We start from the raw sequence: 26869 nt of genomic DNA, 5'->3' as shown, positions 1-26869 counted from the left end.
TCCCTCAACGCATCCAGCCGTCTCGGTGGGATCATGAGTGGAGTTGGATCAACGGAAACCGTGCCAGCCACATCAAAGGAACGATGTCCAGCCAAAGTAAGCCCTGCCGAGAATGTTGGGGTCGGTCGCCATCGACAGGAGCTTGGACACCTGCGCTTCGACCGTGGGGGCCTCTGGTCGGCTGCTGGCGGGCTGCTCCTGTGTTTCCAGCAGTCCTTGACACAGGGCCTTGAACCAGTCCTTCTCTTGATGGCCGCGGGCCAGCTCTTCAAGCAAAATGTCTGTCAATGGACAAAGTTAGTCTCGCCGGCATCGAACACGCTCGAAACGTGTGCAGGACAGTGCGGCCGAGACTTGGGCCTACCGAGCGGGGGATCGCGGTTCAGTTTGCGGATGGCCGTCTGGATCTTCTGCTTTGGATACCAGGCCGGCACTGCCGCGATGGAGTCTTCCGACGATAGATCTGGCTCCGCACTGGAGTATTTTCCTCCTGTAGGTTGATTGCAGTATCACGGACGGGACAAGGGCATTAGATGGCAGCCGCAGACAGATATGGCCTCTCGACAGCGAGGCCGTCCAAAGTTCGTATCGGCATTGCGTCTTGGCGAGTTCCCAGTCCTCGGGGGTCGCCGAGTTCTGGAAGAATGCAGCTCGAGGGCAGGCCATACTTCGCTTTTGCTTTTCGATTTGAGCCTTGGCGTATTTGCGCCACTCGACGATGGGCTCCTTGGCAAAGATATCCAGGGCCGTCACCAATGCTCGCTTTTCATCTTGCACTGCTGCGAAAAGAACCCATAGCCTGTCAACGTCGCCAGACAACAATGGGGACGAAGCAACGAGAGTGGAACAGGGGCTTGCGTGGGCCACTAACCGGTCATTGCGTGAACCATCGGGATCTTGAGCAGGACATTGACACCGAGGGGCTCCATCATTCGCTCCATCTGCTTGGTAACCCGGAAGGGGACAATCTCGGGAATCGGCAGGTTCTCTGCACCGGATCTGCCGCAATCCCAAGCCAGCCGTGACGGATCGAATCGAATCAGTTGACAACATCATCCACATCCACATCCACATCCACAGGTTGCGTGGGCCACCGGGCCAGCGCAATCCATCTCATTTGGTCCGCCAGTGCTGAGGGTCTTACCCGAATGCCAAGCCAAAGTCGATTCCGATCACCTCGCCGCTGTGGGACCAACCATGGGTTAGGCGCTTGAGGACTGCAAGCACGCAGAGTCACAGAGCCACAACGAGGACAGATACACAGGAGCGTTGCTGCCCACCTCTTTTGGCTGATCAAAAAGTTTTCCAAGTGGCGATCCCCGATGCCTGTGGATCAAAGTGTCGAATCGTTCCGGTTAGTCTTGTACACGCAGCATGAGACGCAGAAAAGTGCACTGCCACTCGAATCGGTGAGCATCGTCTGCACTGACGTACCGAGCAAGTACGAGCAAATATTGAAGGCCGCCAGCGTCTGGCTGAAGCGCGAGCGCAGCGCAAAAAAGGCCTCGGGCGACTTGCACAAGAGCAGAAGGCTCTCCTTGAGGTAGGGCTTGGAGAAGCATCCCCAGAGCTGCTGCATGTTTCTGGTGTATCCATCGGCCTTGACCCGTCTATATGCCGTGGTGTAGGCTGCGTGTGCAGAGAGAGCGGTTGGTGAGATGCCATGCTGCGATAACGGGCCAATATTGAGCAGCCGCAGCCAAGCCATGCAAGCCGGTGGCATTGACACCATCGGATCTCTGTTCCAGAGCGATTCGCACCGGCGATTTCGTAGCTGCCGCCCATTTTTTTGAGAGAATCAAAGAATATGTCCTTGGCCCTCTTGAGCTCGTCGTTGAATCCAGGAATGTCGGCCATGCATTGTCTGAGTGGCTTGGTGTTGTTGACCCACTCGATGATGCCGAGGCCAGTGTTCATGGGCACAACCTAGAGAGCCGAGGCGATGCAGCAGTATTGATGGCCACCACAGGCGGCGATTCCAATGAAGAGAGTGGGCGATGAATCGAGTGTGTGAGACATCAGGCTATCGCTGCACGATAGGCAAGCCTTTGGGCCCATCCACGATCAGAAGCACAAAGCAGGATGGAAGACGGAGCAGTCGGGCTGGCGGCGCATCGATTGTACCTTGTACGTGTGGATCGACATATTTTGGCTCAGACAGTATTGGTTTTTCCTGAGGATGCCGTTCATGATTCCAAAGATTTGCTGGATTCGCTGGTCGAGACGCAGATCCTCACCCGCCTGTTGCGCCGGGCATGGAGGTGAGTCGTGCGGCACGCTTGTTTATGTTCCAAAAATCGACCGCACTGGAAGCCGAGCCACAGTCACACGACGCAACGCATTGCCAGATACCTTGACGAGCCAGGGGTACTCTTTTTCGTCGCTTCCATTGATAATCAAGCGCTTGGGCTTGCGGATCGATGCCAAAAGCAGAAGCTTGGATGAAAAGCTTGTTATCGTAACGTGCTCCGACGGGTTCGGACGTTGTCGGCCATGATACTGCCCGGGAATTTCCACAGTCTGGATAGGTTGGTTCAAATTAGCATCGCGGTGGATGGCAGCGGCTGCCAGCTCATGCCTACTCGAGCAGATTGTGATTCTCACCTCATCGTAGTTATTCGAGTGGAACTCCTCCAGCCATCGCGAGTAGTTTTTGAGCACCCCCGAGCCGCTCTTGCCTTGCAAATCGCGCTGCTCGAATCCTTTGAAGCGAACAACGTTCTTTTTAAAGTCGTCTGCTGTCATCTCGGCGATTTTCGAGCCGTCCTTGCCTGTAGTGTGGGTCGTTATTTTTGAGAAAACAGTGCATCAGGCTCGCATCTGCGATTCGTGACCGAACCAATGTCATACAGCCAACTTACCACACAGGCGTGTGATCTTTTCGGTATTATCTCGCGCAAACAGCTGACGTAGAGACAGATAGTTAAGGACAATATGGCCAAAGTTGATTGATGTGAGGGTCAGTAACGGCCTTGGTGCGGCCAGATGGTCTGAAAAGGATATCAGATTCGCTCATTCCTCCGCGGGTGGACGCCTGGATGCAGTATTCGCTCATGTCCTTGAAGAGGGCTGCAATTTGTTCTTTCGGTGCTTGGCCGGCCGACCGGGACAAGAGATCCTATCGAGCAAGATCGTAAGCGATCTGCTCCACGGACAAGTTGAGTGCGACATCGTCAACAGTTACCTCGGTCCGCTCCATCCACTCCTTGAGCACATGGATGGGCTCCTGCAGCCGCTTGAGTTCCCTCAGCAGCTGGTCGGCAAGTTCTGATCGGATCATCTCCTTCAGACGCGCATGAGCCGCCTTTTGGACCCTGCCTAGTTTGGTGCTCTCGTCAAATGCGTATTGATCGCTGCTTATGTTCAAGGGATAGCGGAGAGCTTCGGGATACTCCTTCGCAACCTGATACCATGAACGGACTTCCATCAGTAAAAATGCCACAATCGTGCTTCTCCCACGGTCTACCGATGGGAAATGCAATTCTGGCACAGTACCTCCATCAAAATCGGCGTGATTGTGTGTCCCGCGGGCTTGTCAAAGATCGCTGTGAGATTCGGAAGCCAACGAAGGAACATCCATGACGGGACTATCGTGATCTGCCATGGTGACCCGAGCAAGCGCAGGCCAAACGAGCATTTGTGATCGGTAGAAATGAGTTAGTGCCGCAGGATGTTGTTGTGATCTGGTGTTTGACGGAGGCCGCGTTGGATAGCGCCGCACATACCCGTTTCTTGAAGTCTGCTTGAAACATTGCTGAGCCGAGGAACTCCAGGAGCCGTGGAAACTGCGATATGGCTTCTTCGGAGCCAAGGGCCATCGAGTCCAGTATACTGGCAGCGAGAACACATTTGTGTTGCTCGATGACGGTCGTTTCCATCTCCTGTAGCAACGCCGTTGCACGATCAGCTTGGGCCAAGCTTCTGACGAAGGGCGGGTGTTGTGGCTTACCTGGTCATCGGAATTGGCTTGGAGCTCATGGAACCGCAGAACGGCATCGCAATGCGAGGCCAAGTGCATCTTTTGCTCGACTCGGGCGGCGTTCTGGGTTGAGCCGGGACCGAGTGTGTCAGTAAGGATCAGGACATTGCTGGGTCATCGTGCTGGTATCGACTGATATGATACTTACGTCCGTGGCATTTCCCGCCGCCGAAAGGAGATCGAAGGCGCGCTGGACCGCCAGCGGAGTCAAGTCGTCCACGGACGCAAGCGTTCCAAAGTGCCGACGGACGATTTTCCGCTTCAAGGCCTTAGCGTCAACAGCCGAGGCTGCATCAGTCGTCATGGCGCTGGAGAGCGAAGAAAAGAAGCGGCCCTCCAGCAACTGAAACCGGCGCTTGCTGGGTCCATCGAGACGCTCAATGTGTTCCTGTGTTCAGGTGTGCGCGAGATCAATCTACAGACTCTGAATGCTTGTGCACAAGCCATCTCGATACATGCAGGCAGCCCTGTATACCTGGTAGAACAGAAAGTTCAGAAGCAGATTGGTCGCGGTTTGTTGCATGTCCTGTCCGGCGGGTCGGGCTTCAATCTCGAGCAGTGTCGTGTTGAACAGTTGATAGTAGTAGTCCTCATCGAAGATGTCGATCGCCGCTGCCTGTCCGGAGTGTATGTGCTCCAGCCACGACATGGCCAGGCTAAAGTTTTTACGGCGGGCGGCAACAGTGATCATCTCAAAGGCAAACTGACGCTCATGCTTCCTGAGTATGTCATCGAGTTGCTGCGGGTCCGCGATCTGGGCGGCATTTTGTTGGTGAGTACAATGCCTATGTGCACGCAATCGCCTGTAGTGAGCGCGGATAACCCACCTGTCCCTTGACGCTCGTCGTCATCCACTGCATAATGTGCTGGCGATAAGTCGCCAGATCATCCCAGGTATCCAGCGGAGCTGTAATTCTTGACGGATAGCTGTTTGTTGAGACCAACGATCGAAAGTCAGCTCAATGGTGCGCGGGGTATCGCATGTCCACCAGCAGGCACATGCGGCTTACCGATTCTGCCACTGAAGGAGCAGGTTCTCAAGCGCCTCTATGGGCTGGGCTTGCGGGATGTTGAGAACCAGATCCAGACCCTCCTGAATCTCCTCGATCTGAAGGGCGGTACATCACCTATCAGAATTCGGCGCACTACAACAGCACCCAAACGGCTCTCTGCGATGACCGCAATCGATACTCACCACCTGCAGACGGTTCATGAGCTGGCGTTTGATGGTCTGGGCGTGGCCTCCAATATGCGAAAAGTCCTTCAGCCATTGGTCATACGCCGAAGCAACAAAGTACCGGGCTGCAGCCGGGTTGTTGCTGTTCAGGGCATTTACAGCCAGCTCTGTTGACGAAGGTTAGCGTTTAGATTGTGGTGCCGAGCAGCTATATACATGAAGCTAATGCGCAGGCTTACCGGTCGAGAAGAACTTTTCGAGATACAGTCTGGGGGCACAGATCGGTAGAGACGGTGAGTTTCTTCGAATGTGCATAGCTTCGCTGTGCAGGATCAAGATCAACTAAGGAGAGCCCAGCAGATTCATCGTGGAAATGCACAAGTGCCCGAATTTGGACACGCAGGATCTTACTGGTTTGCTGGATCCGCTATCTCGCGTTCCAAGAACCCGACGAGCGGATTGGGATGATCGTTGCTCCATTCGACAAACACTGAGTCATTGAAATGGACCGTATGAGTGTCACGAGCGCAGATCTCACCGGGGGCATCAACACCGAGACATCGGTGTGGATTATGTTCGATCGGCTCAGCTTCATTCGCGCACAGCGGCGTATCATCGTGGAGCGCGACAATGGCATCTTACTCTCAACATCTGCATTCTGGCCAGTATCCAAGCTCGAGGATCTGTACCCAGTCTTGAGGCGGATAAACGTTCGTATGAAGAGACGCAGGTATGGCTCGCGGATCGGATCATCCCAGAGCACATGTGTGTTGAAGGAGCCGCAGTATTCTCGGAGATCTCTCTCGACCGTGGCGGCCAAATGATCCCAAGAGCCGAGCTTTGCCATGCATTCGACTTGGCCCTGCGAGAGGATGTCGCACTGCCAAGGTTCAGAGGTTTTGCCGTTAGCCAAAACAGTGCCAGCGAGCCACGGCTGTCAGACTGCCTCCAGTGCCGACTGTTCAGTACTCCATTCGCCAATAGCTGCATCTGAATACACTTGCCATATAGCTGTACTCATCCTCGGGCAGCTTGGAACTATCTTCTGATCCAAGTTGGTCCGTGATCTCTTGATAGAGCCGCAGCGCGTGGGTGAAGTCCCCAAGGGTCTCTGCCGAGATCGCGGCTTGAGGATCGTGTGTACATTGAGTGTGAGCCTCGCGCAGCAGTCAAGTTAAAGTCCCGAGCACCCGACATCTGCAGCCGCAAGCTACACGTACCTTTGATTGCGGGGTGCGAGCACAGATACTCTTCATGTATGCCTTGGTAGATCTCGACTGAGCCCAGGTTTCGGAAGAGTCTGGCGACCTGTTTCCATTGCGAAAACGGTCGTGGCGCATCGGCATGGCGCTTCTGCCGCTTCGGAGCTATATCGATCACGGTGATTGCGTTGGACATTAGGTGCCTTGGTGTATTCCAGAGGAGTACGTATCGATCGCGAGCAACGGATTGCTCTGGCAAGGCGCAGAATGCTATATTTGAAACATCATCGAGCGAGACACCCATAGCCTACCTGGGGCTGCGGCAACATTGGAAATTTGGTTTTCTCTGTCAAAGCACATGGTCGGCACATGGTCGGCACATGGTTAGCACAGCACCACATCAAAATCGAGTGGGGGCAAGATCATCAGCAAATACTCACAGCACCATTATTCCAAGCTCGTGATTGAAGCTGTTGGTGGCAACCTCACGCACGGCGCTTTCATCGATCTTCAAGTGACAACGGAGGGCAATGAGAAGCATCGCCCTCACGAACGAGTGGGAGAACAGCGTGGAGGACCGGATCATGCGGTTCAGGTGTGCGCCAAGTTCTTCCTCGAGTCGCTCCTCAGGCTAGATAGCAGAAGAGATCAGTCAGAAGCGTCATGCTGTCTGTGTGCGTGATCCAATCGACAAATGCCCCGCCATCCCCTTGGAGAGAGGCGTTCCAAAAGACAAGCAGAATACTGCAGCCCTGATTGGCAGGCACTGGGTACTGAATCCGAGTCCGCAGACGCCGGCACTTACTGGGCAGAGCTTGGTGAGAGCCGTCACTAGGTTGGCAAAGAGCATCTGGCTGATCTCTGCATCGCGCTGAACGAGGTTCTGCAGCGGACGAATAATGTCGAGGAAGGTGATTTGGATATCCGGCAGATCTCCGATGCGGTATTTGCGTGCAAGCGCCACGGATTTAAGGATGCGATCCCGCTGATAGGCTTTGGCGCGCCAGCGAGATTTGCGCAAGCGCTCTGCCTGCTTCGAAAAGTACGTGACGGTTTGTTGTTCATCGTGGACATAGTTTCTCTTTCGAAGCTCGCCGAGACGACTTGGGCTATGGTGGTGGATTCCGGCCAACGGGGTCAGCGACTTGCAGGAAACGATCAATCGGAGGTTGGAGAGAACAGGGAGGGACGAGACAGCTACAATTCGTGCAGCCCGCATGGGATTTGTTCGAAGCATTGGCAGAGGCCTAAGCGGCCACTTACCTTTGAATGGCCCACTGCGTCTTGTCGTCGATGATTGGCGGGGTGACAAGGTGCGTTCGCAGCTCCGCGGCGTCCGCCGTGAGCGAAAATCCCAGAGTCGGCTGTGTGTCCGTTCGGTCCATGGACGATCCTCCGACGACCTGGGTCAGCATGGGGAAATTCTTTCAGCTATCAGGCCGTTCGCACGTCGTATCGAGAGCGCCGTTGACATGTCCGTCTGCCCGTCTGTCTGTCTGTTTGTCTGTCTGTCTGTCTGATGCCTTACGTGCTGTGTTGAGATTTGGGTCCTGGGCGTCGTAAACAGCGGCCTCATGGTCGCGCTGTTGGTCCATGAGGTATCCAGCGCAAGTTCTCGGAACGTTGCGCTCGGAAATCCATCGGGAAACAGCACTTCGGTGATCTGCGGAGAGGCTTTGGTCTTTTCCAGAAGCAGATAGGCGGCATAGTGCAGATAGGAATCCTCGGCCTCGGTGAAATAGAGAGAGCTATCGGTAAATCGGGGTCAGAGTCATGGCATCAAGGAGTGGCATGCAATGTCAGGCCCGGGGCAAGCCGGACTTGCCCTACCTGAACAGCGTCTCGAGATGCTTGAAGACTGTGGACGACCCCATCAGATCCCTGTGTATGTACTCGATCAGTCCGGTACGAACTGATTCGTCGTCGTCGCCCAGCCCCTGCAGCATGGCCTTCTTAAGCAACTCATAGATTTGCCCGCCTTTGCCGCTCTGACTGTGTCTAGGGCCATGCGGACCGTCGCTCGAGAAGGCACGGTGCAGATCCACCACAAGATAGTAGAATGCATGTCTTGTCGGTTCGTTTGGATGACGTTGGAAGAGCTGGAGGGCTGGTTCCAAGAAGAACAGAATGTCATCGTCGGCTAGATTTGAGGCTAGCTTCCACAAGATCATCAGCGTCAGTTTCTGGCACTCGTCGTCGCGGTATGTCATCAAGGCCAGGAGATTCTTGCCCTGCAGTTCTTGGAACAACAGGGGGATATCGGCTGCTGCAGCGCCCAGGGCTTCGAGGCAGTGGGCTTTCGCTCGCCCCTGTAGCTTGGGCAAGTTGAACAACAGCTCGCGGTAGTAATGTCCCACGATCTCAGGGCTGTTTTTGGCTATCGATGCGATGATGGATACCCATCGATCTGTCTCGCTGGTTCCGGTTTCGTCGATCTTGAAGTGCAGAGAGATACAGAGTTAGCGTCCACGAGCCTCAAGCTTCACACCGTCCTGGTGAGCAAGTGTGAGAACAAGCGTGGCGTCGACTTTACCTGTTTGCATATCCATTTTCGCGACTCTTCAAACAACGTCGGATCGTGTTGCTTGTAGAAGCCCAGGAACTGGCCAGCCACATGCGATGCCACCAGCAGCAGCTCCTGGCTCCGTGCGGTGAAGTGGCTCGTGATGGCACGCAGCAAAAGCGTTGTTTCTTCGCGGGAGCACGCCGCCTCGCGTCGATTCGAAAGCAGCATCGACAGGATGTAGAGCCCGCACATGGCTGAGCTGTTTTGGTCGCTGGTGATCAATTGCCTCATCTCGGCCGAGGGCGCAGTCAGAAGGCTACCCCATTTCTCGACGAACGGCCGCATGAGCTTCAGGTTGCCATTGATAACATGCTTGGACTTGTGGGCGGCTTGGGCTGTCAGATGTGCCTGTGAACCATGCAGTTGGAAGGAGTTGGCCAGCCGCTGCATACCTCTGTGCAACACACAACGAACCAGATTCAGATCTGACTGCAACGCATCCACTGACCAGGAGCAGCGACACGAGCTTTCTGTTGGGTGCATTGTCTTCAGGAGTCAAGCCATTGTCGTCGATCCAAGTGATCAGTTGTATCAGCAGATCCTGAGGGTGGGGTCATTGCGGCGAGTATTTGGTATATCGGGTCAGCGGTGCACAAGCCACTGATCTGGCAGGCACACATGGATTTCCCGGGGTGGTGACCATCGCCACTGGCGCCCAGTCGGCTCTGCTCAGGATGCAAACATACCTGAACAAAATATGTGATGCCTTCTCCATACTCTTTGCTGGACAAAATGACTTGAACGAGAGGACCCCACCAGCTGTGGCAGTACGGCGCGAATACGTCGGGCATGTTGACCACGAGCTTTGCAATGAACAGGCGGACATTGATGTGGTTCTCTGCAGTGGGGGCTTAGCGTCAGGTCCGCAGCAGCTAGCATGAAAAACGTGAGGTGTGTTCGTTAGTACTTGCCTGGCTGTATCTTCTCGAGCAGCTTCTGCATCCATTTGGGCAACGGCGCGTTCAGAGTGCGCTCTGTCGACGGGGGCGGCGGAGGGGTGATTTCCTCGTGAAGTTTCTGGAGTACGGCCATCATCGTAGGCATGCACGGGTGCTTGTTGAGATCGTCCTGAAGTGAAGCAACGAGAGCGCAGGGACACAGGTAATGCTTGAGTGAAGCCTCCAGACGTGCGAGAGGTCGAGTCCAGACGGGCCTGCCGGTCCAAGCCGCCTTGCGATGCGATTGCCGTGGATCTGTCCTCTGCGATTGCGATCGAGAGGCCTCGGATATCACAGAGGGAGTTCTCGTCTCGCACCGAAGAGCGTGCATAATCATTTACCATCTCAATGATAGAGCTGTCGCTTCTGGGTTGTGATATGCTGGCGTTAGGATCAGCCGATGAGGTGCCCGCGTGAAAGCGCATTCGGATAGGGCATTCCTTACATTCGCGCGTGGACGTTTGATGGAGTGGTCGCTGCCGACAGCTCGATAGGAGCCTGGGTCCTGGCCAGCGCTGCCGTAGGGTCGTTGTGCAGCGCGGGTGCTATGTCATCGCCGACATCTACGAGCATCAAAGTCCGTGGTGAGTCACGCAACCGAGCTCGGCGAATCGAAGGCTCCGACATGGCTTCCTGCACCGAGTCGAACAAGACCACACCTGGTACATTTGGATCGATAAACATGCCGAACGACTAGGTTCAATATGGACAGGACTGTTGGTGATCTGGATATTGTGAGACGCAGAGAGCGAGTTACACACGCACACGTACCATCGCCAGGCTGCTGTCCATCAGAAACTGAGACGAGAGATAGGCAATGTCCTTGATCGCAGTCTTCCGAGTCACCAGTTCGTGAGAGCGATCCTTGAACTCTCGTAGTCGCTGCCGCTCCATGGGTTTGTGGAGTGCATGGGGAAAGAATAACGGGGTCTGTTCTCTCCAGCGTCAGCACAGCTGCACAGTACGGACGAGGTAGGCGGAGCGATAGGCTCGTACCTTCGTATCGACAATGTTCTTCCAGACAAACTCGCCCTTGGCGTGGTCGTCGGTGAACAAAAAGAGCTCGTAGTACGATTTCTGGGTTGCGGTTGGTGAGTGGCACCCATTTAGATCAAATATCAGCGCAGAGTCGCGTAGCTCGGCACAAAGGCAGGCAGTATGCCGGCTTGAAGTGCAGCCATGAGTGGATCAAGGACTGCATCACTCTGTCCCAGTCACGACAGCACTGAGGCTCGCAGCTGGTCCCACGACCGAAATGCCAGGACAAAGCTCTCGGCGATCGCAGTTACGGTTTTGGCAGGTACCTTCTTTTGAGTTTTGATCGTTGATGCGGCCAGAGCATTGTATGCACACTGCTGAAACTCCACAAACAGTCCGTGAAGGCTCTCTTGGAAGACTTCGGGAGGAAAGAGATCCTTGCGCGCATTGTAAGCTGCCACCATCAACGCCTTGGTTAGCACTTGGGCCGAGAGGCTCTCTGGATCGCAGGAGGAGCGGACGATCGCTCCGTCGCAAGTATGGAGCTCTTCGAACGGTAGCCGGCGATAGCAGACGTGATGGGGTGAAAGACAGAGTTAAAGATAATGACAGGGGCGCCAATGCACCGATCTCTCCAGGGAAGCATGGGACAGTAATCGGACGCAAAAGGATATGGTCATTAAGTCGAAGGCCGAGGATTTTTCAATCAGGTAAGGCTTGATGTCCGTCAGGCGCGAGGGAAGCGATTTGTTGAAGCTCCGGGATATCACTCTAATGTACTTTTGGAAGACCTGGGACAAGTCCTCCGATTTGATCGCGGTCAGGAACGGAACAAGGATGAGAGTGACCATAGTGCGCCGATTGGCCGAGGGAATGTCGCCGTCGAAGCAGTAGCTGGCGATCCGCGTTCAAGACAACGATGCAAACGATGTGGGCGATGGAATATCAGTGCTCAGTCATGATCGTGCGCTCTGCGGGACTATGCCGAGCCCCAACCGAGCTCCGAATCAAGGGATGCGCGTCATGGCAGTGCTTAAAGTTGGGCGGTGCGGGGCCAAGTGGCCTGTGGCGAACACTGGGAAGCGGCTGGCAAGACTCACCTGAAGCACATGTCAGCGAACTGCATGCACGGGACGAGGTGAGCTGCCTTGGAGACCGCCTGTTTGACGCTGTCGGCAAGGTGGTACTGCGTCTGCCGACAAATGTGGAAGCTGAGGGGGTTAAATACGCACAGGGCGCCGGACGACTCAAACACGGAGAGCAGATTCAGGGCAGCGTTGTCGTATTCCTCACGGCCAGCCGACCCCTCCGCCAGCTCGGAGGCGTTGACCGGGAGCTGACTCATAACCGTTTGGTGCAGGAGCTTTTCGATCGTCTGTGAATGTCCGAGAGTGCCAATTTTAGTCGTTCAAGCAACAAATGCCTCGCCAGCTCATATCCCGCAAGGAGCCCACGCCCTAACGCATCAGAATCGGGTACCCACCGATAGATAGGCCGATTGGTTCGGTGACGGCCGAAGAAATGACGGCAGTGCCTCAAAGGCCTCGACTTTGATCGAGAGTGGAACGCTGGACTGGAGGCCCACAGCGATACCGGCGAACAGCACGGAGTGGACGGCCTCGACATCGATACGGTGTGCTTGCTTGTGCGACAGAAACAAGAAGCGCTTCCAAGTGTACACCAAGGTGTGGACAAGATCGGGCCGGAAGGAGGCGACTTTGTCGGCGATTGAATCCAAGTAGTCCTTTCGCTGGGACACCTGCGGGATGCGGTTGGCAATGAGACGGCGTTGCATGTGGAGGTTCCCAGACGCAGAGCCATTCCGTGCAGGTCTGCCTGGGGCCTGGTTCATGTGCTTGCCCTGTAGCTAGAAAATACCTCAGCAAACCAGTCGGCGATCTCGGACTCCATATGGGTGCAATGGTTGATAAGATAGGTCCCGAGGTCTTGCAGTATCGCCAAGACTCGATCAACCGCCGAGGATCGGCGAGATGCCAGCACAAACTCGTCAAAGTGGGTTGCCATTGCCATATGGATCTGACGGCGGTAGAGGCACACAAGTTAAGCCAATTTCATCGGTGTCGGATGCCGTTGGACTGGAGAGCCTCATACAACCGGACTGAGCCATGTTGCAGCGGCCGCTCGAGTTTACCTGTCTCGGGAACTGTTGGCAAAGATCACGCTTGTCTTGCGATGGCTCCTGAACGGCAGGTACACACGATCCAAATAACCACAGGTGAGCCAGGCGCCCAAGTCCATCCCGCACTGGGTGAATTGCTCACCATAATGCCGACAGCAAGCGACTGGGACTCACCAAAACGTTCTCAAACAGCACCGTGCGAGCGTCCAGGCTCTTGGTCATCCAATCCACCAGTTCTTCGAGGAGCTGGCGCTGCGAAATACTGAGACTCTGGTGAGTGCGTTTGTTGACGATGCTCCAGATATTGTCGAACAGTGCCTGCGAGGAAATCTTGTGTTTCTCCATGATCTCGTTCTGCCAGCCGCAGCACCACAGAGTCTTCCATCCCTGAACGCTTTGGAGGGTCGTGTGTAGTTCGGACGACTCGCTCTCGAGAGTTGCGTCCGCTTCGCTGACGAGCTTGGGGATGCGGCCAATGGCAGTGACATGATCGACAAAGAGAGCCTTTTGCTTGACAGGCGCACGAACGAGCATTGCTCTGAGGAGACTGGCAAGGGTCGCTTCGAAGGACTGCTTGCCTTCAGCGTCGGCAAACAGCAGGTCGCCTGTCCATTCAAAAACGAGGCGAGCGAGCATGTACAAGAAGCTGTCGCCAAACAACAGCAGAGCAAGCTCGCTATGATCGTGATCATCGTCGAGCCTTTCCAGGATCGCAGCAGACAGCGCGATGATCCTGGCCGCTGTCTCAGTCTTGAGGACTCGGGCGCGGTTTCGCGAAACCGAGCTCAAAGCCTCTCCAGGCGCAAAGTCTGCCGTCTGGAATCGCAGCATGAAGTCTTGGGAGGCAGCCACAAGTTCTCTGTAGCCCTGACCGATGAGGTTTTGAGGAGCGAGCATTCCGGTTTTGATAAGTGAGGTGTAGGCATTCAGGGCCGCAATCAGATATCCATTTTGGTGCTCGGACGCGATCGAGCACCACGGTAGCCGAGCCGGCGGGACTGCGAGCGACTTTTCATATATATCGACGAGAAGCCTGGGGTGCTTCTTGACCAGGCCGGCGAACCACCTGCGTGCATCTAAAGGCAGAAAGTGGTTATACATTAGTTGGATAAATTGGCTGGACAAATTAGTTGAATGGGCTGGTTGGATGCACATATCGCGACATTGGGAGATCATATTGAGTGTCGAATGTTCCAATCGTGCGCCAGAGACGAGAGACATACCCGAGAACACAGGAACGAGATCCAGCACAAGTTCCAGACATCTTTGGGCATAGACCGACTCTGTATGTCGTGTCTCGCGGAAGAGCCAGTTGATCAAGGAGGGAAGATCGTCGCTCTCCAAACCAGGGAACGGGCGACGCACTTTGCTGCGGACCATGAACACTGCATGCTTCTTGATCAGGATCTTCTTGAGATGATCTATGGCCATCCCGGCTTGCTCCCAAGTGCCTTGAGTGAGTTTCGGATGCACGCAGTGGTTATTCACCCAACGTGTCATGAACACCAAGTCAAGGAAGAGCCATGAGCGCGAGGTTTTGAGTCTCAACGGTCCGCAGTGAAAGAAGTTGCAAGCCGGTGAATCATGACTCACCAATGCTTTCTGTCTCGGCAGCAGACAACCGAAGATTACAGAGGTAGTGGTAGAGAAGCTCAAAGGTGAACTGCTCCACCAAGCTGTTGCTTGCACGGAAGGCCCGATAGATCCGATTGAAGATGAGCGATGCGCCGCGCCTCTTGTTGACGTTAGAGTGTTTGCAGTACTCGTAGAGCCTCGTGAACAGCGATTGGACACCGCTGTCGGTATTGCGGTCGACCTGGAAGTCCGGGCCATGGGTAGCGGATGTAAGAGGGGGTGCAGGCGGGCTGCAGCTGGTAAAATGGGCACGCAAAGCCAAACCTTGTTTCCGCTGGTTTTGAGCGAACACTCAAAGAACTCAAGGGTGCAATCCGCGCCCATGTCGCGGAGCTTATCGGTCGGTGGATATCGTTGGGAGCAGAAATGGCAGTCAGGCATCAGTGGCACACGATGAGCTATTCAAACGCCTGGCGAGCTCCTTGGACATCAGACTGTCAAGCATGCCATAGCGTCAGTCAAGCTGTCCAGTTGGTCTCCGTCTTACCGCCCCATCATCCGAAAGAGTGGCGTCCAGGCAGGTTTGCAGCATTGCCATGGCCTCGGTGTTTTCGCGCATCTGCCCGCGGGCGAGCCAGTGAATGAGCTGGTGGACAAGAGCGTGGAACATGCTTCGAACCAAGTGGTCAATGTCGGTTGCGAGGCGGAGGAGGATCGGGAAGATCTTGACTTGAATCTGGTAAAACGGCGACTGGATGTAGTCATGCGCCCCGACATGGTTAGAACAAGTTGGTCTCGATACTGCTCTGTCATCAAAGTGAACGCCACACACCAATTTCGCGCTTCTGGGTCGGTGAAGGAGGCGATGCCAGCCCAGGAGGCGAGGGAGCATACCTTGGATGGCTCCGTTCCGTTGTCGTGAGGCGCCGTCGCAGTCTTGCCGACCATCCAGATGACAATGACGTGGAGGAGCTCACAGGCAGCAACTTTGGTTTTGCGATCGGGGGACTTTTCAGCGAGTTCGGCGATGCGGGGCAGCAGGTCATCTGCAAAAGTGATTTTCGGATTGTTTGTGTGAAACAGCGACACCCGCCATAGTCGAGAAAGGCACTGCTGGTCAGCAACGAATCGATGGGTCGGCGAATGCTCAATCATCGAGTGGCACTTACCGAGATGCACATCCACATTCACATCCTCAAACGGGAATCGGAGCCGAATCCTGCTCTCCGAGTCCCACGGATTCAGTGATTCTGGGTCCACGCTCTCGGACAGCGCAAGCACGCTGTGTTCGCCGAGGCTGCCCAGGAGGGTCAAGATGCGCCGTCGAAGTGCCTGGGAATGCGTGCTGATGGTGCCCTGCTCGATTCCGGCACGATACGACCGTTGTTCAGAGTGTGCACAGAACGACCCATGAGAGCTCAGTCCGCCCGACGGAAGCCGATGAAACCGAGCCGATCAAACCAGAAAGACAATGTTCGAAGCGCGTGGCTGTTGTCAAATGAAAGCCTCCCATACCTTGGCAAGTTTACCGCTTGATGCAGTCGTGCCTCCAGCTTTCCTCGACCCAGGCATCAACAAATCAATCTCTGCTGCGTTCTTTGGACCAGAGTCATTGGACTGGGACAGATCAACAAGTGACTCGCCCGCGTCGAGGCGCAAGTAGTCCAGCAGTCCAGGGAGAACCAAACGGAAGCAATGCTCGCGGTTCTCGGGCTCGAGCTTGGCGGACCACATTTCAAGACATTCGATAGCGGCCAGAGCCATGGAACTGTAGGTCAGGCCGAGCTTCAGAGCCACTCGGAGCGGCTGGCACAGACTCTTGGCATCAACCAAACCCCACGGAGCATAGAGCAGTAGTTCAAGACAGGACACCAGGAGATCGTCCTTGTACTGGAGGCATCGATGGGGGACTTCGGACAGGTACCGGGAAAAGTGTGCCCGATGGCCATCCTGAAGCATCGTTTTCGACGGCATGAATGGACACAGTTAGTCACTCCCACATGCAAGGCCTGTGTGCTCTCTCGGCGGTGATCTCAAAGACAGCCAGCGTGAGATGCGCATATAGATATATATATGTATGTTTGTATGTATAGGAATTCATGATTCGCACGAGTAGCCTGTGCGTGGGCACATTCCGGATCAGACCCACCGTTGATGCGTGTTGGGGCTGGAGAGGTCCCATCTGCTTGATATGCCGGAGGCAGCTTGCAAGGAGCTTGTAGAAGCCACTAACGAGCGGGTGTTGGACCGAGAGCGCCATGAGCTGCTCGCCAAAGACATCCACCCACCTGTGAAAGCGCTCCGTGGCCACATCGGCAATAAACAGGCGCGCAAATTCCACCAGGTTGACAAAGATGGAAAAGTCTTTTGGACGGCTTGGTTGCAGGTGCGTCAGGTCACTGGAGGAGCCTGTGAGTCCAGGCAAATCCTTGACCCGCATGGAAATCGGAGTGCCGGTTTCGTCGTCCGGAATGCGCTCAAAGGCCTCGAGATTGAGACCACGCAAGAGTCGAAGGATAGTCCACATGATTTCGTCGTAGATTTGATCCAGAAAGGCGTCGCTCTCCTCGTCAGGAACGGTGCTGTGAAACGCAGGGTTGAACAGGCATTTCCAAAAGTACATGTACTCTTGATACGCATGCACGGGCCCGTCCGTGCCCTGCTCGATACCAGCAGGTTCCTCGACCATGACATCGGTGCTGGTGTAGACCAGGGCCTTGTAGCCTGGTCATGGGGAAGCAGGGGAGGGGGCAATCGCCAGCCTGTGAGTCTCTCGCCTGAAGCAGGGAGCGTGCGTGGCAAGCACAAGCTGGATATACTAACATGCAGTCGACCAGAACGATTTGACGCGAGCGTGCTTCGTGCAGAGAACACGAGTGAGCTCGATGAAGCTCTTCATGTTCTCGAACTTGAGAGCATTCGAGAGCTTGGGAAAGTGAAGGAAGAGCAGATTCGAGATCCCATCTGGTCGTTCGAGAGAGCGTGAGTGGGGGAGGTAACGAGCTGGAGACGAGAACTGCAAGATGGCAAGCGGGTGCGACGAAGTGCCTCTGCAATACCGCGCTTCCGATATCGAAACGAATGAAGATGTTGACCAGAGCCCGAATGCGAACAATCGAAATCATCCGCCAGCTGCCAGGTGAGGCTGACTAGCGGCTTCGTCATGAGCTGGCCTGCTGAGAGGGGACGCGCTGCCACATACCCAACTTGAACGACAGTTCCTCGCTGATGGAGTCGCTATGCTTTGCGATCGATGCAAAGGCTTGGACAAGCGATGACAAGTGAAACAGCGTATCATTGAGAGACGTATTGGCCCTGGGATGTGACATGATGACGGGAACGTGTTAGACTCGAGATCCCGAGTGGACGATAACACGAGTGCGGCTCCAATTCCAACCAGAGATTCCTTGGTGCCGATCAGAGCACTCTCGGTCAGAGTCGACGCAGCAGGTTGGACATACTCGCAGAACAGCAGAGAGCTCTTTCGCATCAGCAGATCCGGAATCTCGTGCCAGTCCTCCTCGGTCAGGAAGTTGCGAGATGGGCCTGCGAAGATGCCGAATCCGCGGATAGCAAGGGATATCTGCTTGACCGAGTCAGAGTCGACTTGGTCGCGTCTCAAAACACCAGTGAATTCGGTAATAAAGAACTTGCAGTTCGGCGACAGTCAGAGGGTTTGCCGAGCCAGAGATTGGGGGACTAATGGCCTATCTGATCGACAGCAAGCTCTAGCCGCTTCCACTGCGCCAGACATGCCAGCAAGACCATCGACTCACCCAGAAGCATTCTTCGGCAGTGGGATCCTTCGAAGCCGAGCGAATGCTCAAGACCGTTGCGATCTGGTGTGCAGAATAGGGTCGTCAGTGTCGGCAGATGCGGCATGTGTTTCGACGACAAGACTGACTCCCCCCCCCAACAAACCTGCTCGATGAACTTGTCGAGAGCACGGAATGCGAGACGAGATACATCTCGGTTCTTGTGGATGCTCAGATGCTTCAGATTCGCGTAGATACTGGGATAGTCGCTGAAGAGACGCTCTGCAAACAGGTCGCCATGATTGACGAGAATCTCGAGGCCGGCCTTGGGAATATCGTAGCGGTTGAGATCGTCGATGGGGGCGACGACGTGTCGGACTACTCGGTATACGACATCAACGTAATTCGGATCTGCGGCAGACAGCACTTTGTTTAGAGCCCCCTTGCATTTGAGCGAACGGCACCAGCACTATACATCTTGCGGGATAGAGTGGGAGCGATACACAGGACGGCTCTGGCAGCGGGTTTGTTTGCGAAACGACATACCGGGGACGGGGCGGATGTGGAGGATCGAGTCGAGGGCACGCAGGGAGCCGACAACGAGAGGCATTTCAGGAATGGTGTGCACATCGAAGAGCTGTCGCTCGGTCGTCTGGACCAACGAACGATAGAAGGCCAAGACATTCCTCTGGTCGAGTCGCTGACTGTGTTGCTTGACGATGCAAGCCAGCACCTGGAAGAGACCAGCCCGAACTGCAGGAGGACGGACAGCGTGAGCATCGGCTCGCTGTGGGCAAGGGACATGTTGCTGGGATTGGAAGCATACCTGACGCCGAGAGTTTCTTGTTGAGAGTGACGTACTCTCGCCAGAGCCTGGATGCAGCGAGGCCCAGTGACGATCAGTCCAGAGCCTGGGATGCATTCCAGCAGACGATCCCATGGGCAACCCGCTACACAAGTCGACAGACATCCGACAAACAGTCTGACTGACAGTCCACAGCAGCAGCGAACACACCCACCTCTCGTACAGCCCTGCGACATCGAAATCGGCTCCATCGATCGAGAGATGCTTCGATGTCAAGATAGCAAGCAAGGGGCCAAACGCCGCCTGCTTTACTTTGGTCGACTCTTGCGGCGAGACGAGTACGGCGAGGCAGCCGCTCTTGAACGAACACAGCACAAGCACAAGAGAGGCAACATCACGGGATTATTGCGATCGAGATAGGATGTGAGGATAACAGCGGCCGAAGAGGACTATGGCTCACTCTGGGAAGCAGCCAAGCCGCACTGGGGCTCTCGAATCGCCCGACATGCGACTCGGGCTTACCTTGATGTCGGCCAGATAGGCACTCAGGCTCCAGGGCTTGGCGAGGGTCTCGGCCGTGAACTCCAAGAGCAGGATTTTCGCAGGATCAAAGATCTTCTGGCCTCTTGTCTTCTGGAGGAACCGCAGGAGGCCGCGCTCGGGATCGAACAGGACCGAGTGAGCCAGGTCTGTGAGCCCAGCAGTACAGAGTTAAGCGGCGGATCACTGGTCCACAGACAAGCATTCAAACTGACATAGCAAACAAGCATAGCATAGATCGTGGTCTGGCGCGGATGGATGGATGAATGGATGCGAGTCGGCGGTACCCCTCTCATCGGGATGCAGGTCGTTGTTGACGACGACGGCGATGTCGGTGGCGACGGCCTTGGGATCGATGTTGGCGTCGGCCGAGAGAGTGGCATCGCGGAGGGCGTCGAGCAGAGCGAGCAGGTTCTCAAAGGCAGAAGACGGCATCGGTGCAGACGGGGCAGCTCCGAGCAGGATGTCGCAGATGAGCGCGAGGCGATGGAGCCGAAGGACGGCCCTGGGCCATGCGGGGCGGCGCCAGAAGACATGGTGCTGTGGGCGTGCTTGGGGGTGCTTTGGAGTCCAGGGTCTCGCTGCGGTTATATGGTTGCTATTGCTGTCACTGCTGTCACTGCTGTCGCTGCTGTCGTTGCTGTCATTGCTGTCATTGCTGTCATTGCTATCGTTTCTATCGTTACTGTCATTACTGTCATTTTCATCACATCCTGCTCGCCACTATATCGGTTCGCACCACCGAGCCATATCAAATCCCGTATCGCACATCCCGCTCGCCATCGGACCGCCGCTCCGCCGTTCTTCAGGGTCTCATGGCTGCCCCGAAGCCGCCGTCCCCAGCCACCAGGGTTTCCCTCCATCCCAGCTGGCGGGCAGTGTCGGCGCTGGTTGCAGCAGTCCAGAGACAAAGTCCTCCGATGATCGGCGGTATCGATTGAGGGCCTTTGTCGAGCCCATCTATTTCGTCTAGCCCATCGATTGGGTCGAATCTCTGCATATCCGCTTGCTCCTGACTCCCTCTTCGATTCCTCCCCCGCAATTTCAAAGAGCCCAGCCGCTCCCTCGTCCTGCTCATCTCTCATTATCACTACCGCCCAACAAACTCGCCAACCACCATGGCCACGGGTCGCAGAATCTTCTGGTCGCTGCTGGCCCTCCTGATGGTTGCTGTCTTTTATCACTCGCTCGTGGTGCTGCCATCAAGCATGGCCCGCCGAATGCGGGAGCCTGCATCATCCAGACCGACCACCAAGCCAGCAGCTTCTGATCAGTCGCAGTATCCTGCTCACGACAATGGCCAGGCCAGGATTGTATCTCCCGCTGCCGCAGTTTGTATGAACCATCGCCGCTGTTTGCTTGGCCGGCCAAGATCGATCGACGTCCCGAATACGCCGTGCTCATCCACCGACTCTCTGACTATTCTCTCACAGCCTGGATGATTCCCTACGGCGCCTTCAACCCAGCTGCCTTTGAGAACTTTGCCTACGACTTTGATCCACGCAATCCCTCCTCGGCGCTGGAAGCAGCCATTGCAGCGGCTCATCTCACCCGCGACCACCTCATCCCAAACACCCGCATCCCCCGCATCATCCACCAGACCTGGAAAACCTCGGATATAGACACCGAGGCGACCCCCGAGCATGTCCGTGTCAGCGTCGGCAGCTGGAAGAAGGAGAACCCGGGCTATGTATACATCCTGTGGTCCGACCACGACGCCGAGCAGATGGTGCGGCAGTTTTACCCGTCATGGTTCAAGCTCTACAAGGACCTCCCCGTCCCGGTCATGAAGGCTGATCTGCTGCGGTACTTGGTGCTCCACAAATTTGGGGGCGTGGTGCGTACTGCCTCTGATTTTGCCTGGGAGGCGGCATCCGGCGGCATCCGGCGGCATCCGGCGGCACGCTGCTTGGCCGGTCCCCGTATTCCTCTCGATCTGACAACAATCTCGATTCGTCGTCCTGCTTCGGCGATACTATCTTCCCCCACGGTGCCGTCTTCGGAACGGCGACCACTCCTCAGTACTCTGATGCTGACACCAAGGTCCTGCGCAAGATCGACGATTGGGTCCATGCCAAGGACCTTACGCCATGGATGTACAAAAACGAGACCATGGCATTCACTGAGCCGGTGGCCGCCATCATCGGCCTCGAGACGGACGTTCCCAAAAAGTTTGGTGACGAGTGGAAGGGCTTCTATCAGAGGTACATGCATTGGACCGATCGATTGTGAAATGCCTACTGGCTCCTGGGCACAGTCCCGCTAATGCCGCCGATCGGCCACCTGTCCGACCTGTTGCTTCTTCTCGGAATTAATCTGTCCGGGGGGGGGGCCAACCAGTCCCAACCAAATGTGCCAGTGGACGATGGCCATGGTCTCAGGCCATCCTATTGCGGCCGCAGTCAGCTCGCTCTCATTTCACAAGATTGCAGCGATGAGCAAGAACGAACTCAAGCACGCCGACGTCACAAAGATCACCGGTCCTGGCCCCTGGACGGAGGTCATCAACCGGTACATGGCTGGGCACGGTGTCGACTGGCGGGACCTTCGGGAATACGGCCCGTCCGCTCGCCAAATGGGCGACATGCTTTTGTTTCCAATTACTGCGTTCAGGTAAGACTGATTGGCATCGAGCCATGATAGCCAGCGTGCGCGAGTGATGTGTGCTGCCCGGATACATCAGCGGTGGCATGGGCGATATCCGGCGGCAACGTTTTGGACCAGCGGTATCTGACATGGGCCGCTCAATCTCCAATTCAACCGGCTCGGAATTGCATCGTACCAGCCCCGGCCTGGGTGAAGTACTTGCCACTGCCTTTGGTGACATGGGAGGCGGGCGTCTGGCCGACCCCGAAGCTCGTGTGCAGCATATGTGGGCGGGAACTTGGCGCTGACTCGGAGATGCAGCAGCCGACAACTCGTGTCGCCTCAACATCCTCGAGGCGAGGCCGATCGGTCGGTGTCCGAGCTTGCTGTTCTCGCTGTGCTTCAGCAATGCTCGGGCCACATTTGGCTATATAGGGTCATCCAGCGTCGTGTTATATCAGCGACTGGGCCATTGCTCTGAGCCTGTCCTGTCCCCACAGATGAGAGTTGATTATGGGTATTCCCATCAAAATAAAGTGGATATTCTGCAACAGAACGGGCGCCTCCGTTCCATTGCGTGGGTGCTATTATGTATCGCTGCGTAGCTTCTCGCTTTGCTCAGGTCGGCGTTTCGGATATCGGTCGTTCTTTAAGCCCGGCCGCCCATATGGCGAGACAGAGTCTTGTCGAGGGTGCCGCCCTTCTCGGCACGAGTGTTGTGCACCGCCGACTCGATAAAACTCTTGAGGATCGACATGCGCTCTTCCGGGAAGACATGGAAGATGACCCAGCGCGGGTCGTCCTGTGTGTTGGGTTCGGATTGTAAGTTCGATGTCGATTGAGGATCCACTAGCCCACATCGAGTGCAGCAAATCAAGGTTTATCGGCCCGAAATGACCGGATGCCTGTCTATAGTGTCGGCTTCTCGCACAGCACTGCCATCCGCGCCCTTCTCGCCTCACTCATGTCAGCCGCGATCTGTCGCAGGACTCACCTCCAAGACCTTGGTGATCTCTTGCAGTCCCAGTGCAGCCACTATGGTCTCGTTCTTGATGTCGGCGGGCGACTCAACCTCGCCCTTCTCGACTGCTGTCGCCTCGACAGACTGGACGACATTCTTGATGTGGAACCGGATAAAGTTGTTGCTTTCCAGGGCTTCGTGGACGCCGGCTCGACAGGACTTGATCTTTTGCTCGCGCCACCGCTCGACAATCGGCTCCAGCTCTTTCTCGAGGTCCTGGAGCTCCAGACGCTCGGTCTCGCTCCCGTTCCGGATCATGGGCAACAGCTCCGCGAATGGCAGGGTCAGAGTCGAGTATTTGATGGTTTCTTCTAGGAGTCGGTGGAAGCTCTGGAGACGCTTCTGGAAGATGGCGTCGAGATGGTCGTAGAACATCTCCTTTTGATCGCGCTCAGGGAGGGCTCTGCTTATCTGCTGGTACCTCGGGTCTCGTTCGAGCGCAGTGACTTTGTCGCTCCAATGGGTCTGCATTGTTGCCATGGTCGAGCATGGGGCATGGACTCGTGAGTACCCACGCAACACCGACTCACCGGGCACGCCAAGCGAACCAGTCGGATGCGCCTCGTCCAATATGCCCGGTACCCGAGCACGCCAATTCCAGACATGCCCGCGCACTTGTGCACATTCACGTTTGTGTCTCGGCCGCATTGCTGAGTATGCACAACCAGCACGACTCCATTCATCGTACCTTGTGCGATCTTATGGAATCGGTAAGGATGCCCTTGAACAGTTGGATTGCCTCATCCCGTCGGAGGGTCGAGAGCTGCTCCCGCCGTTCTCGCTCGAAGCGACCACGTTCGCGCCGGACCTGGGCCTCTCTTTCGCGAAGACTTGCCTCTTCTCTGTGGGGCAGATTGGGAGTTGGGTGTCAGCCGGCAGGGGCATTGCCATGTCGCCCTTGGTGTCGGGCGAAATCGTCGCGGCAGACGTCCAAGCGAGCAAGCTCCTGGTTGCTGATGGGGGCAGATCGGTCCTGCCGTGTGCTGCACCAACGCATTACAATGCACATCTTTGGGCCGTACCTCTCCCGGCGCTGCCGCTCTTTAGCCTCCTTCTCTTTCTTGACACGCAGGGTCTCATCCGCAGCGACCAGCTCCTTGATGTATTCCTGGAAATATGCTTCGCGCTCGTGCATCGCGAGAACTCCCTGATAGCGGCGATCATCTTGAATGAGCCGCTTGACCTGCGAGCCACGATTGGGCGTCGAAGCAGAGCTGTGGTAAGTCGTGAAGTACTTGGGGCCAGATGTGCGACGAGAGCAGATGGCCTATGGATCGCTATAATCAACTTCGCCTGTCGTAGCAGGAGCAGATCTTGGCAGGTTGCACCGCCAGCATCTTTGCTTCTCACCTTGTACCATTCCGAGTCGTGCCGGATCTCGTCGGTATCTCGGAGCAGCTCCATGAACCGGTCCTTTGCCTCCTTGGTCTCCTGTCGCTTTCCTGCAGATGCAGACCATTGGATGCATATTAACGAGAGCTCCCTTGGAGTAGAACACAACTGCTCGGCATAGACGGCACTCACGATCAAGCTCTGAGTCGCGCAATGCCTTGATGTGGTCTTTGAAAAGGCTCTCTCTTTCCTTGGCATCGACGCCAGAGAACCTCGGGTCACGCTTGTGCTTCCTTTGGAACTCGTCAAAGGTGGATCTGTAGCTACAGTGCTCCTGGAGGAGCTTGAGGAAGCTCTCTTTGGAGTCCTTGGCCTGCGTCTTGCGCTCTTCGCGGATCTCGACCACACGGACCTTGCAGTAGTTTTCAAACGTCTGTCGTCGCTCCTTCAATGTCGGGAGCACTGCACGAGATCACGAAAGGGTTTCGCAGTAATCGACGTCAGTGTCTGGTAGCTCGGACATCTCGCTTCGGCGGCGCTCGGATAGAGATGCCGCGGACAGACGCCATGGTTGGCTGAGGCAGCAGGCGCACCTGTGTAGCGATCATCGTGAATAATCTTTGGCAGTTCCTTCTCCCAAGTGGAAAACGGAGAAATGTCGAGGTCGCGCAAGAGCGACTGGCGGAGCAGAACGTGGTCAGTGACGACCGCATACCCTCAAAGAGTACGCACAGGTGTGGCGAGTCATAGCTATACTGCGAGTCATAGCCATACTGCGAGGTATAGCCGTGCTGCGAGGTATAGCCGTGCTGCGAGACCACAGACTCACCATAAAGAGCTTGATTTTGTCCTCCTGGCTCAGACTCGCTGCGGGTGGACGAGACTCTTGCGGTTTGGCTCGCTTGCTATCGTCGCGCTGTGTATCGGAGGTGGCATCCTGGCTCTCGTCTGTGTCAAGCTTTCGTTTGGTGCCATGCTCTGTGCCAACTTCCAAGTCTTCGTCAGCGCCCGTGTCTTCCATTGCACGGAGCGATGGTTCTGAGGCTTTGGCGGTTTCCACACAAGCAGTGCGATCCTGGATCATGGCTGACGATTTCTCTGCAACGGCCCTGCCGTCATTGTCGCTGTCGCTTCGGTCGAGCCCATATCCATCGTCGTTCTTATCATCGTCATCTTCGGCACTGTCGTTTTCGTCATCGTCTTCATCCTCGTCTACTTCGCTGTCGATGCTTGCCTCGTCGTCGTCCAGCAGATCATCGTCGTCAGGCACTCCCATTGCCTGGGCCATGAGCTCGCCAAGCAGCTCGCCCAGCTCATCCGGCATCTCCCACACGGACTCTTTTGTGTCGCTGTTGTGATAAAACTCATGGTCTTGGTTCGTCAGGACGATCGACCATGAGGTCCCTGGGATTTTTTTGCTGCAGTGATGGAATGTGCGAACCACCGCCAATCCTGGTGTTAGCCCGCGGACGCTGCGGCATGGGAGGGGACGTGGAAATACAGTGCCATACAAAGAGACGAAAGACGTTGACTCACAGGGCAAGACATCGTTCCTTTGGAACGACTTGGTCGGGTTTGGCAGCGGGCTGTTCCTCGATCGGTGGGGCCTTGGCCACGAGAGCCGAGCCGGGCGGGCCGTCGTCTGCAGTAGCAGCGGGGGCGGACGGACGCTGGGGAAGCTGTTGAGGAGCATGCGCTTGGATCTGGTGCTGCGGATTGATGGGAAGCTGCTGCTGTGGGTTGATGGGGAGTTGCTGCTGGGGCTGCAGGGGAGGCTGAGGCGGGAGAGGGTGCTGCTTCGGTTGCTGGGGCTGGTCAAGCTCAGCGGGGCGCTCCCAGGTGCTCTGCTGGGTTTTGTGGTTGTAATAGTACGATATGCCGTTGGGTCCTTTGTGCTCTGTCCACGGACATTGGGGCGAGAATGGCTGGGACGGGTAGATCTGGGGTGTTGGGTGCGTAACCGCGGCTGGAGGAGGGCGGAAGCGCGGCTGTTGCGGTTGCGATTGCGGTTGCTTGGGAGGCCGAGACTCTTGCTCTCGCTTCGATCTGCTTGAGGACAGTTGCTCCGGGTCGTACTCTGGATCCAGCGGATCCAGGATCTTGGCGCTGTGGCCTCGGCTTGCGCTCATGGTGTTCGATGTGCAGACGAGATGCAGATCGGCCGTTCGTTGGCGAGACCAGAGAGTGCCATTGGCCATTAGCCGGGACGACTTGTGGCTCGATCCGGCTGGACGCAGAGCACTGCGCTGCGCAGCAAGTGCGGCTGGCCACGTGC

At 56.0% G+C, this 26869-nt stretch overlaps 3 protein-coding genes across 3 annotated transcripts; 1 reads left to right on the top strand and 2 right to left on the bottom strand.

The window, feature by feature from the left end:
- Positions 1-72: 72 nt before the first annotated feature.
- Positions 73-20090, bottom strand: BJ171DRAFT_576762 (uncharacterized protein; the record flags this gene model as incomplete). The annotated part of the gene is made up of 66 exons (XM_053113773.1): positions 73-281; positions 365-490; positions 669-779; positions 872-999; positions 1145-1183; positions 1281-1326; positions 1435-1629; positions 1761-1926; positions 2125-2241; positions 2353-2520; positions 2605-2771; positions 2862-2904; positions 3185-3403; positions 3496-3597; positions 3726-3881; positions 3950-4042; positions 4128-4367; positions 4455-4733; positions 4807-4906; positions 4990-5087; positions 5175-5323; positions 5396-5424; positions 5568-5646; positions 5799-6036; positions 6155-6282; positions 6377-6523; positions 6670-6704; positions 6913-6989; positions 7164-7467; positions 7622-7761; positions 7887-8106; positions 8189-8793; positions 8892-9272; positions 9373-9465; positions 9611-9683; positions 9832-9992; positions 10204-10228; positions 10308-10425; positions 10522-10555; positions 10634-10696; positions 10859-10939; positions 11167-11277; positions 11503-11734; positions 11941-12215; positions 12324-12599; positions 12719-12877; positions 12993-13040; positions 13155-14056; positions 14204-14431; positions 14574-14796; positions 14880-14948; positions 15103-15306; positions 15450-15601; positions 15725-15911; positions 16071-16505; positions 16705-17279; positions 17379-17519; positions 17758-17870; positions 18017-18204; positions 18332-18394; positions 18477-18721; positions 18857-19063; positions 19137-19183; positions 19330-19472; positions 19638-19804; positions 19943-20090. 66 exons carry the CDS (start codon positions 20088-20090, stop codon positions 73-75), a joined length of 11520 nt encoding a protein of 3839 aa, XP_052971260.1.
- Positions 20091-21093: 1003 nt separating this feature from the next.
- BJ171DRAFT_418609 (nucleotide-diphospho-sugar transferase) lies at positions 21094-22549 on the top strand (the record flags this gene model as incomplete). Its single annotated transcript, XM_053107349.1, has 4 exons — positions 21094-21492; positions 21678-21859; positions 21996-22268; positions 22441-22549. 4 exons carry the CDS (start codon positions 21094-21096, stop codon positions 22547-22549), a joined length of 963 nt encoding a protein of 320 aa, XP_052971259.1.
- A 191-nt stretch (positions 22550-22740) lies between these two features.
- BJ171DRAFT_110739 (uncharacterized protein) lies at positions 22741-26758 on the bottom strand. The gene is made up of 9 exons (XM_053105445.1): positions 26131-26758; positions 25424-26012; positions 25188-25272; positions 24787-25056; positions 24613-24704; positions 24285-24445; positions 23951-24104; positions 23236-23727; positions 22741-23043 (listed from the first exon to the last, which is right to left on the bottom strand). The coding sequence occupies exons 1-9, from the start codon at positions 26721-26723 to the stop codon at positions 22891-22893; spliced, it is 2589 nt and encodes an 862-aa protein (XP_052971258.1). The 5' UTR covers positions 26724-26758; the 3' UTR covers positions 22741-22890.
- Positions 26759-26869: the final 111 nt, after the last annotated feature.

Source organism: Polychytrium aggregatum, assembly GCF_025602895.1.
Source record: "Polychytrium aggregatum strain JEL109 chromosome Unknown BJ171scaffold_2, whole genome shotgun sequence".
In the NCBI taxonomy this organism is placed as follows: domain Eukaryota; kingdom Fungi; phylum Chytridiomycota; class Chytridiomycetes; order Polychytriales; genus Polychytrium; species Polychytrium aggregatum.
This window is presented reverse-complemented; position numbering and strand designations above follow the sequence as displayed.

What these genes read in the sequence shown, in the direction of transcription:
- BJ171DRAFT_110739 (XM_053105445.1), bottom strand. Translation starts at nt 26,723, where the DNA reads ATGAGCGCAAGCCGAGGCCACAGCGCCAAGATCCTGGATCCGCTGGAT. An exon ending in AAGGAACGATGTCTTGCCCT is followed by an intron (nt 26,013 to 26,130) that starts GTGAGTCAACGT and finishes CCATCACTGCAG; the next exon opens with CAAAAAAATCCCAGGGACCT. An exon ending in AGATCACCAAGGTCTTGGAG is followed by an intron (nt 23,044 to 23,235) that starts GTGAGTCCTGCG and finishes CCCAACACACAG; the next exon opens with GACGACCCGCGCTGGGTCAT.